This window comes from Pristis pectinata, chromosome 4 (genome assembly GCF_009764475.1).
Source record: "Pristis pectinata isolate sPriPec2 chromosome 4, sPriPec2.1.pri, whole genome shotgun sequence".
Lineage (NCBI taxonomy): Eukaryota > Metazoa > Chordata > Chondrichthyes > Rhinopristiformes > Pristidae > Pristis > Pristis pectinata.
In genome coordinates this window covers 93,125,282-93,138,043 of record NC_067408.1, presented here as the reverse complement: position 1 = coordinate 93,138,043, position 12,762 = coordinate 93,125,282, and the positions used below count along the sequence as shown (strand labels likewise).

Below are 12,762 nucleotides of genomic sequence, written 5' to 3'. Positions count from 1 at the left end.
CCAAACGCAAAATCCAATTATAATCAATATACCATATTATTGCAACACTTAATTTTTGCCACTGGATGCTGCTAATGAGTTATCTAAACACTTTGGTTGAATCAGGTGGACAAATAGCTGTAACTACTTTCCTGCTGATGGTAAAATATTGCTAACAAAGGAGCTTTGGTACTTCTCTACATGTGTGAAAGAACTCTGAAAAATAATCTACAAACCAATTTATTCCATGGGTATTAACACCAGAAATCTAATCTAATCTGAATGACTCATTTTTCTCAAAAAAATTGAATTTGATAAAAATGAATTATAAACACAAATGGCATAAATATTTATTCATTTCCAAGGAAACTGAAACATCAGGTAAATTGACTTAAGTTACGGGGAGTAGATTGAACTCCAGCTCTGATACTCAACAGCATGGAAAATGAAGAAACAATTCAGTACTCAATGACTGTAAAGTAAACTCAGTGTCACATTGTTAACAGTTCAATGCAGATTATTTTTCATGTATTTATAGGGCAGCTTCAAGTTTATTAAACTGGTGTGCTCCTTCGTAAGATCAAAACAGAACATTTTATTGTGATCAAATGAGAGTTTCTCAGAAATCTGCAGTAATACCCTTTTATGACCATCATAGACTACAAGACAAAATGGATTAACAGCTATGGAACATGGCTCTGTGTCACTTAGAAATTAAAACTCATTAGATGATAAAATCAGACAGCAAAAAAGTTAAAAACCTTTTTCTTAAGATTTCACTCTCAGTTTAGATGTCATTTAAACTGTTTTACAGGATTGTTACCACTCTCAAGTCCCCACTCTACAGTTAGATCATTTCATAGAAAAGAAAATACATTTTCAACATGAGATAATACTCTTTATCATAGGACAACTTTTCTATTGTTACAAAAACTTTAACTATTTTCAAGATTCATTCATTATACCTAATTTGGCAAATATATTTTTTTCTTGTGCCATTGTGTAACTTTCTTTCATCATTTAAGTGTTTCATCAAACATCTGTGCAGAATTGGACAGGTGGAAAAGTTTGGAGTTACTAAGACGGTTTATAAGACATTCCTTTCACTTTTTATAGGCTGTGACATATTAATGCAACCCCAGAACAAAACTGCCGATCATCCCTTTGCTGGTCTGATATTCATCACAGCACATCATATGTTAAGGTGGTGGAAGCAATTAATGGTTCTATTGAGTTACGAAAGAGCAAAGTTGTGCCTGATTTAAGTTAAAGCATGAGGGGGCACATATAAGTGAAGCTTGAACGGCATACACCACTTTTTCCTGAGGAAATTATTTGACAGCTATTTGAAACAAGAAGTAAAATATGGTGGACACTGGAAAACTGACATAAAAGTAGAAAATACTGGAAATATTTGGCTGGTCAAGCAGCATCAACAAAAGGGGTGGGGTGGGGGTGCGATTACTATTTCAGTTCTCATAGAAGACAATTGAGCTATAACTTTAACTATGTTTTCCCACCACAAACGCTAAATGAACTACTGAGTGTTTCCAGCATTGCCCATTTAAAATAGATTAGCAGTACAGTTGTGAAACCCAATTGTGTTAAATCTATTAAAAACAATTAATTTTGTAGTAATCTTCTGAACTGATATAATCATCTACTGGGCCATTTTAATATTTCAACTATTGTATTGCAAATAAATCTTACAAATGAAGATGACATATAAAGACTATATATTTAAACTTTGCTTCTGGTTTGGCACATGCCCAACTTACTGTAAAGCTGCACTGCTCTATAACTTAAAATATTTTCATTTTGGATAAAATGTTTTCCTTCAAAGTCTTCTCCTGTTCTTCTTGTCACTGATTGCCACTAACCTACAATTCCACAGAGGATGGTCATCTTATGGTATGTCATACAAGTTTCCATGCCTAGATACTGAACGTTCATAGTGATACATGCACCAAGGACTGCACAACTAATCCTAATCCTCACCAGTCATCTAGGGTGGATAGTTTCAGAAGGGATGGATGAATAAGTAGTGATGAAATTCAGCAATCTTAGTTGATTTTTACCTAACCAAACTGGGAATGTAACTAATTATGCATTCTTTCTACTGTTCAATCTGAGATCGATTAGCACAGGCCAGGAATTCAACCAGGAACATTTCCAATTTGTATGCTTGGGAGATGGAATTTTATTGAATTGCAGAGGCAATTAGATTGATCAATTTTTCAGAAATACTTTTATGAGCACCATCAGCATTTAGTATACCCTTCAAACAATAGGATAAAAGAATAGGTTAGTTAAACGTGGATTTATGGGTCACTAAGGAATAGAATTACGCAATAAAAGTAACTATGAAATAAATAATATAAATGTTATAGGGCACTGCAGCACTTTAGCCTTCTAAAAATACTTTTGTCTTCAAAATACTTCTAAAACACAGCCTGTAATTTTGTTGAGAAAGGAATGCTGTCTCTTAACACTTTGGCAGATATATTTAAAACTGTGGAAACACTGACTAATAAAACCACAGGAAATATTGAAGAACTTTAAAAATATTTCTTCTGTGGCAACAGGTCATTCATACATATCTTGGAATATTCTTTGTCCCATGGCAATATATGCTTCCTTCTCTTCAGCTGTCATCTGAGCCACTAACCCTTCACACTGGCTGACCTGGCTATATGAATATGGCTGTCCTGCTACCAAAACAGTTGGTTCATCCTCAAACTCTTCATCCTCTTCAGCTGCTGCCACTGGGAATGATGCTGCTGCTGCCTGTGGTCGAGGTGACTCATCCTCTGATTCACTCGTATCACTCTCTGAATCACTGGCATTTGAAGTTGGGATTGTAGCAGCTGCAGCTACAGTTGCTGATGTACTTTTCTTTTCATGGATGAGCAATGTTTGCATGACTTCTTCATTTGCTTCAATTGGATTTCCTTTTCCATCACGATCATGATATGAGTCAGCATTCATGTCACCTATAAGATTATAGAAGGCAAAAAAAAATACAAGTTGGAGTCCCAAAAATAAAAACACTGTAGTTTATTTATTCCTCAAACAGCAGACTGAATGCAAATGGAATGACTAAGATAGAACATAGAAAAACTACAGCACAATTCAGGCCCTTCAGCCCACAACTGACTAAGGCCACATAAGTTTTAAAGATCAGCATGTAGTACATGTAGAACAGTAATCAGCTGGTAGTGATTTTTTTCTTCATTTTGGCAGGTCTGGATTAGCCCCTTCCAAGGTGGTTAGAAGTGTGTTCCCACAAAGTCAGTAAACCTTTCATAGATGAATGTGGGTCAACTGCATATTCTGTCTCATCTCAGTAGAATCAAAGAGAGTAATACAGTACGAAAACAGGCCCTTCAGCCCAACTTGTCCATGCTAACCCAAGATGCCCAACTAAGCTAGTCCCATTTGCCCCATATCCCTCTAAATCTTTCCTATCCAGGTACCTGTCCAAATGTCTACCTCAGTTACCTCCTCTGGCAGCATTTTCCATATACACACCATCCTCTGCATGAAGAAGTTGCCCCTTGGGTCCCTTTTAAATCTTTCACTTCTTACCTTAAACCTAGGTTTAGACTCCCTTTCCCTTGGGAAAAAGACTGTGTGCATTCACCCTATCTGTGCTCCTCATGATTTTATACACCTCTATAAGGTCATCCCTCAGTATCCTACGCTGCAAAGAATAAAGTCTGAGCCTGCCCAACCTCTCCCTAAAACTCAGACTCCTGAGTCCCAGCAACACTCTTGTAAACCTTCTTTACACTCTTTCCAGCTTAATGATGTCCTTGCTATAACAGGGTAACCAAAACTGTACACAATACTCCAGGTGTGGCCTCACCAACATCTTGTACATGAGGTAATGAGTAATGAGATAATGGAGAAAGTATTTGCCACATTAGGCTCAACGATAAAATTAAAAGTGATAAAAAAATCAATGGAAAGGATAGAAAACAGCATTAATATTAAAGTATTTGCTTCAGTTTGAAGAAGTGGGAGAGTAATTTAAACTGGAACTTCTCATATTTTCACAAACATTGTAATATCAGGCATTTGTCAATTTTACTCCTTAGCTAAAATCTATCTAGATACTACCTCTTGTCATTACTAATTAGGTTTGGAGTAATATTGTTGATTCAGAGGAAGGTGGGGAGAAATTAATTTGTTGGCCCTCAATGCTTTCTCCAGGTGACATCACTAAGGTAAGTCCATGTGGGAAAAGATGGGATTGCTGGAGGTGGTGGTGATGATGGTGGGGGGGCGGCGGCACTGACAACTAGAGGTGCTAAAGAGAGACCAAAAGAAGAGGATAAGCATGGTACAAAAATAATCTGCAATCAGGCTATGGGACCAGAAAATGAATTCTTCCTCATACTCCTGGCTGCACATTACAGCAAGTTAAAAAGGAAAAAAAAACTTGCTTGAATAATGCTTGCTTGAAACACTTGCTTGTTTAAAACACTTTTAAGATCTGACTGCAAAAGGGAACAAAAGAATGAAGCAGAGCTTGTCCAGTGTATTTTCTCCTCAATTTCTGATCAATTTATAAATGTATATAGGCCCCACAGCAGCATATGCAAGAGCTAATTGTTTGTTTCTTCTGTCTTCTTCCAATTCAAAAATCATACAGACCAATAACATCAGTCATCCATGGGATGCAAGGAGTCCAGTAAATTGTAATATTTTATTCCAGTTTCTTGGCTGAAAAATAGTTAAATCAAGGTCTAATGGGTGCTCGATTGTCTTCATGGACTCAGTGGGCCAAAGGGTTTGTTTCTGCGCTGTATGACTCTAATTTCATCCACCCTCATTCCACACACACATTTACTATATCGTAACTTTATAAGCAGTTGCAAATTAATCATGCTCTCTAAATAAACAGTAAAAAAAAAGTGTGATTAGAATGTTCCTGAAATCAGAATACAGCAGGTAAGTCCATAACCTAAAGAATTTTTAAGCTCAAGTTCAATTAGGGAAAGGACTTGAAATTTAGAATTCAATGACTCAAGCTAATATTGATCAGCTTAATTAATTCACAGATGTGGATGAGGTAAACCATTGATTATACATCTTCCAGTGGGCCTATACATATGTAGACACATTATCTGGAGGAAAATTTGGAGTAAGATTGCATCAAAGCAATTGGAAAAAAAGGCAGATCATTGTATATCAGCTTCTGAAACCTCATGCACAGTAATGAACACTTTTACCTCATACGTCAAAATGGAGTTCCACGAAAGAAATACAAGCATAGAAGTATGGACACTCTACTCTACTACATTAACAAGGCATGTGCCATTTTTCAGATGAAATGCTAAATTGAAGTCACACCTTTTTTCTCAGGTAGATCTTAAAAAAAGAGCAAAAGAGTTTTGCCAGTATCCTGGTCAATATTTATCTTCATTCAACACAATGGAACAATTTATTTGGTCATTATCAGATTGCTCTGGTAGGAACCTATTTGTGGGACTTTGTCCACATTGAGAGTTGTTTAGTCTGGTGTCACATTTCAAGTAGTTTTTTTGGGAGTTTAATCACCGGGGGCATTCCAATAGTATGGCAACTGTTCTGCCCAAGACTGCAAGAAACTGCAGAGAGTTGTGGACACAGCTCAGCTCAGCACATCACAAAATCCAGCCTCCCCTCCAAAGACAATAGTTATAAAACTGTTGAACAGTTCCTAATACGATAAGATGGACTCTTGTCCTTACAATCTATCTTGCTATGGCCTCTAACTTTATTGTCTGCCTGCACTGCACTTGCTCTGTAACTCTAACACTTTATTCTGCTTCTTTTAATGTTTTTCCCTTGTACTACCTCAATGCACTGATGTGATGAAATGATCTATATGGATGCAAAACAAAGCTTTTCATTGTACCTTGGCACATGTGACAATAATAAACCAATTTACCAATTTTAATGCAGGTCTTTTTTGCATGATGTCTCCGTTATGGCAAGTACAGTATGCACAAATAGCATTATGATAACATCCAGTTAATTCTTTTATTAATGTTATTTCAGAGATAAATATTAGCCAGAAATCCAAGAGAACACTCCCAACTCTTCAAAATATTGCCATGGGATCTTTCCTGTCTTGGCAATTTGCAGGTAGATCCTCAGTTTAAGGTTTTATTTAAAAGACAATGCTTCTAACACCAAAGTTCATCTTCAGTCAATTATATTGTCTCAAGCCATAGAAGGAGATTCGAACTCATGACCTTCTTACTTTCACTACTGAATCATGGCTGACACTCAGGGATGGAACATTACAATTAAAGACATACATAATGTTCTACGTCATTATGCTTTTTTATCATTTAATTGATTATAATTATAAGCAAAACAGCTTGATCCCTATTGCACAGAGAACTGAAGAATCCTAGCTTTATATAATTTGTATTCCTTTTTGAAAAACATGTCCAAAATCCAGCACGAGAACTTGTAAAGTTTACACAATAGAGACTACACTCTGTAGGTTACTGCTAAAATGAACAAATAGAATTTTATATTGAAGCACAGTCAGCATGCACTTTGACATATTTACAGATAAAACAGAAGGAAAATTCAAGAGAAAACTGGTATCTCACCTTCTTGGAGTTCCTCAGAATCTGTAAAGGCCCCTCGAACAGTGCTCTCCCTCATCCAGATTGGTCTCTCCTTAACTGGCTTCCCATCAGAAGCAACTTTGTGCTGAACATCATGTTCTTCCATATTGATGATAACTTTTTGAGTGTAAAGATCCTCATATGTGGGTCCTCTATTAGCCCAAGGTTCTTTTTGAGAATTCGTATTTCCACTGCCAGCACCAGGTGCTCGTTGACTATCAGAAACAATATTAAATAACAGCAATAAATACAATATAATAACATTGTGTTTAGTATCATAAAATGGGGATGAAAAAGCAGAAATGATAAATATGTTATTGCAGTGTTATAGTTTGGGTCAACTGAAGAAATTGAGCTTAAACCACAACATAGAACAGTGCAATACAGGAAAGGCCCTTCGGCCCACAAAGTTGTGTCGAACTAATTAAACTAGTAATTAAATGCCTTACTAAACTAATCCTTTCCACCTACACAATGTCCATGTCCCTCCATTCTCTGCATATTCATGTGCCTATCTAAAAGCCTCTGTCGTATTTGCCACCACTACCACTCCTAGCAACGCATTCCAGGCACCCACCTTAAATGCATACCCTCTAGAATTAGACATTTTGACCCTGGGAAAAAGATACTGGCTGTCTACTATATCTATGCCTCTCATAATCTTATAAACTTCTATCAGGTCTCCCCTCAGACTCCACCACACCTGAGAAAACAACCCAAGTTTTTCCAACCATTCCTTTCAGCACATGCCCTCTAATCCAGGCAACATCCTGGTAAACCCCTTCTGCATCCTCAACAAAGGGCTCCAATTTTTTCCACTTTTAATAAGTTCTGTTGGAAAATTCACATTTTATCCTTGAGTTTTTGAATTTTAGCTATTTTCACCATTTTGTTCAGTCACAAAATGAAAATTAACATTTCCTTCCATTTATTTTACACAGATTAACACAAAAATATGTACTACAGTTGACACACAAGAGTTAGCACTGAAACATGCACATAACTTTTTGAACCAAAAGATTAAAAATCTAATGAAACAAAAAAAATTAGAATATAGCATATCTTAGAAGGAGATAGCCCAGTTATGAGTTAATTGTAAATAAGCCAAGTGCTTCTCCACTCACTTACCATTGAATTTCAATTTCACACAATTCCCATGTTTCTCCACTTGTAATACAGGCGAACACCCCCCCCCCCCCCCCCCCCTCCCCACCACTCCCCCACGCCATTACAGCCATTTTGGGTAACGGAAGTTCATCCTTACAGATTTCACAAATCACGACCCAAAAATGTGAGATATAGACTACAATTCACTATCATTTCTTGATGCATGTGTATTACAGAAAATTGTGACGTGACCAGTTTTCTAGGAACTCAACCCCACTGCAATACAGGGGTTGCCTCAATATAGCATCAGAGCAGCAAAAACTTACAGGCATCTTATTTACATTACGATGCACAAAATTTATTACATGAGATGTTTTTTAATAACTTTAATTTGTAGGCAAACTAAAGTTATTAGAAACAAAATCCCGTAAATATTTATAAAGACTTCAGGAAATAAATTTTCACTAAATATAATGAAGATGATGAAAACATCCAAGCAAGAAATTACATACTTTAAAGAGTACCAAAGCAGGAAGATAATAATAAAGGCCTGATAAATATTTGCATATAAAATTAATTGAGCTAAAATACATTTTTCCCTTACTCTTATATTAAGATTTTCATGTAGTGTGTCACACATCAGATTCATGTTTAATACTTGAGCTGCTTGTTATAGCAAGTTCCCTTCTGAAGAAATGCATCCTTCAAAAGCAAAGGAAAATATGCCAAAAGTTCATCTTTCACAAAATTAGAAGACCTAAAGCACAGCCAAGTTTTCTGCATCTTTTATGCTTGGTAGAACAAAAAAAACTTGGATTGCAAACTAACCTTGCTCTAAGTGATGGAATTTCTGTTGGTTCTGGCTCCAGGATTTCATAGGCCAGGTTAACATCTTCAGTTTCTCGCAATAGAGCATAGATTGGTTCAATCTGTTCATTGAATCTTGCCAAAAGTGTTCTGGCATCCTTCTTTGGTAATGCAGATTCATCCTCTTCGACCTCGGTTTGACAAAAAGTGCACCGGAATGTTCCTGCAGGGACAAAATGGGATTTTCTATGAAAATTTCCCACAGTAGGAATGCCTTGATGTCAATAAATTATCAGCTGATCTACTCCATGATTTCTTTTACATTGTAAGAATTAAGATAAAATTTAACAATGGAAAACAGAAATCAAAATTACCTAGAAACATCAGTAAATGTGGAGAGGCTTGTCCCACATAATGACACTATGAATGCAGCTTTGGGATTGGTGAGATGGTAGAGGGAAACTATATCAGTGCAAACTGTCATGCTACAGGTAGCTTCATTTTGTTGTATAAATCTTGTTTCCTTCTTAGATTCACTGTTTTTTTTCTTTTTGTTTGCTTAATTTTTTGTTTCTATTAGTTTGCAGCTCTTTTATTTAATGCATATTTGTTTAATTCCATTCCTTTCCAAGAATTCCATTCTTTCCATAATAACTTTAAAATATCTGGATAGATAGCACCATGCAAAGTTAAACCCAACATGAAATTCTAAGCAAATTGGATAATTTCCTATAGGATGTGAACACTTTACTGGGGAAATTAAAATAACTTTACGCAAATTATTTCAATTTTTATGGTGTTTTTAAAGATTCTTTTAGTGGTTTTCTCTTTAACGAATTCACAAAATAACAAGGCTCCCAAATATTTTCAAAAGAAAACTGCTCGATAAGTTGATATTTTGGACTACTTGGTATCTCTACAATTGCTTTGAAAGTAATTGTTCCTGTGCTGTAAATCCCCACAGACACTCATGGTGCTAAATACCAGGTACCTATTCCCACACACTCACAATACACATTTATGTACTCACACATATACAACTACATTCAAAATACCAGAAAAACATTTGATTTTGCAATGACGAAGTAAATATGCATGGATTCAATTATAGTATACATGACTGAATCAGTTACCAAGCAGATTATCCTCTGACCCAGTAAGCAAAGTCACATGGAATTCACTCATAGTCTAAATATTGGGCTGAACCTCACTGGTTAATGCCAGCAGTTCTGAATGGTATGAAATTAAACAGTTAGTGTATGGACTGTCAAACAGGGAACTGCATGACTTACTGTCAGATTCAGAAGGCTAACCACTTCCGTCCACTCCATTGCTTATCACCAGCAGTGAAGTCCATGCTTGCTGACATTCCCAAAGCATTATGCTGAAGAAATCATCTCACTCCCTCATCTCAATCACCAGGACAGACCCACCAGAGGGTGCGGCACAATAGTACACACGCAGAAGTGTGTGTCCCTTGGAATCCTCAACATTGACTCAAGGCCCATGAAATCTCATGACGTCAGGTCAAGCATGGGTAAGGAAACCTCTTTCCTCCTCCTGATTACCACCGACCATCCCTTCTTGGCTGGAGGATGTTCCTCAATGTTGAATAATACTTTGAAGCAGCACCAAAAGTAGCATAGGCACAAAAAGCGTTCTGGGTGGGAAACTTCAAGGTCCATCAGTTAAAAAAAAGCTCGGCAGCACCAGAATGGCACAGATGCCTGAAAGGGTCTGTTGCAATTCATTGTCATGGCTATCCCTCAAGGTCGAGGATGATGGTCTTCATTCCGTTGATCTATTTATGGGCTCTCAAGTGGCTTATGAGTCCAATCTTGGCTCTGAAAATTAAGCCCACAGAGCGAAGACGCCTGTGCGTGTATTTGTTTAATGTGTACTTGATGTTGCACTACAAAAAGCACACAATACTTCACAAATCAACCAACTGATTCCAATGGCATGGAAACCACGACGATTGGAGCTGATGGATTTGTTGCAACCTCCATCCGCCTTCACAGCTGTTGAGTTTGAAATAACTTCATCCGCCTGTTCCACCGTTGAGGTCTTGGTTGGATTGTTCTTTGTCAGGGACCTCACCATCGACCTTACCGCCATGGGTGACCCTACCAGGAGCATAGCTCCAGATCTCAGGACCACACAAGCTTCTCCACCACGACAAGGTGACAATCCACAGAGAAGCGTTGCAATTAGGGAGTGACCAACACATGAGATAAACCTACTTGATCTCACTCTCACCAGTCCATATGTGGCAGATGCATTTGTCCTTGATGTCTTAGAAAAAGTGACCACTGCATAAGGGACAAATTCCAGTTTTCGTACTGGGGATACCCTCCACCATAATCAGACTAAACAGGATAGGCTCAGAGCAGATATAGGAACCCAAAAGTGGGTATCCATGAGGCAACGTGGACCATCAGCAGCAGTCAAAATAAACCCTACCACAACCTGTAACATTGTAGCCTTGCACATACCTAATGTTATCATCACTATCAAGTCAGGAAATCAGTCCTGGTTCAATGGGATGTGGAAAAGGGCATACTGAGAGTAGTACTGGACATACCTAAGAATGAAGTGTCAATGCACAATAGCATATGTGCTAAATAGCAAAAGCAGAATACGATAGATCAGAAGAATGGCTAAGGACATAGCTCTGCAGTCCTGCCACATTTAATCATGAATGCTGGGGGACAAATAAACAGCTAACAGAAGGGGATGGATCCAAGAATGTTCCCATCCTCAACAAAGGCAGGCCCCAGCACAGATGTACTAAAGACAAACTGAAGCATTTGCAATCATACTCAGCCAGAAGTGTGGAGTGGATACTCCATCTTGGCTTCCTCCTGAGATCCCCACCATCAACAATGCCAGTCTTCAGCCAATTTGATTCAATCTAGATGATATCAAGAAACAATGACTGATCCTCCACAGCCCACTTGGGTAGAAAATTCCAAAGAGTGAAGAAATTTCTTTTCATCCCATTCCTAAATGGCCACCCATTTATTTTGAGACCGTGAGCTCCAGTTCTAGGCATTCTGGCCAGGGGAAACAGAAATTCCATATGTATATCATCAAGCCCCTTTGGTAGGCTATTGGGACCAGACAATGTCCTACAGTAATAAAATCCTGCACTTCAGAACTATCCACTCGTCTAGACAAACAGTTCCTATATTGTTATAACAATGGCATTGGTATATCAATATAAATAGGAGTGAGGAAGTCCTGTCAGCAGATATTAGGGAGCTAGGAAAGAGATCAAAAAAGCAGGACCTCAGAAGGTAGAAATCTCAAGATAATATCTAGTTTCATGTGCTAAAAAAAATAACGAGCAGAAAGAGGAAGAAATCAGAGAACAGAACAAATGAATGTCTGGCAGGAGAAAAGGTACAGAAGTGAAGGTTTTAGATTTCTTTAGGACTGGAAGCAATCCTTAAAGGTTTCTCCATATTAGAATTTTTTTGTTATTTTGTCTAAATAACCAGAAGTACATATCTGTGAATAGTATAGAATCTTAAGTACAAAATGCCTTTTTTTGCAAGAGTATACAGCTGTTCAAACACAGAATAAGTCACCAAAGCCGTAAATTGGAAATCAGGGTAACATTATATGCATAGGATGTTTAAAATACAGAGAATACCCACTTAGTGTTCATATTACCTTCAATTTTGCAGAATAAAAACAGATACACAATTTGCAATATGGTTAATGAATTCCAAAATTTGAAAATAAAAAATGACTATAATCATTTCACAGGGTTCAACAGATGTTGGAGTTGGAGAGGGGGAAAGATGTTGACCACATTTTGTAAATTGTAGATTATGAAAAAATGATATGTCACAGGTTAAAAATATTTTAAATAAAATCTTGGATCATTTCATTTGCTCTCTTTCTTATTTATGTTGTCTTTGGGTTTACATTACATGCACGGGATCAAACATGCACTTTGCCTTTTCAATTACTTAACCCTACTGTGTGTTCATTTATGTGTCTCAGCTCTCATGTTGGGGTACTATTTCACATTCATGTGGCAACCTTCAAGTGTTAGCCTTGGCAGAGGATGCAGCTAAACTTGTCACTAGAGAAACATCAAACTGTGGCCAACTTTGCTCTCAATCAGGGTGCATGTGCACGCATTTACTAGAGCAGGACTGGGAATCTTGGTTGATGCCCACATTCCAACAGTAAAGGCATCATGGCAATTTCAGAGCTCCTTGTT

General features: G+C 37.4%; 1 protein-coding gene across 1 annotated transcript in view; it reads right to left on the bottom strand.

The window, feature by feature from the left end:
• Positions 1-304: 304 nt before the first annotated feature.
• Positions 305-12,762, bottom strand: part of gtf2e1 (general transcription factor IIE, polypeptide 1, alpha) — a 37,821-nt gene continuing 25,363 nt past the window's right edge. The window contains exons 3-5 of the mRNA XM_052013884.1: positions 8,547-8,748; positions 6,594-6,826; positions 305-2,972 (exon numbers count right to left, since the gene is read on the bottom strand). Coding sequence (XP_051869844.1) covers positions 2,566-2,972; positions 6,594-6,826; positions 8,547-8,748 — 842 coding nt within the window. The 3' untranslated portion in view covers positions 305-2,565. The remainder of the gene's footprint in view (positions 2,973-6,593; positions 6,827-8,546; positions 8,749-12,762) is intronic.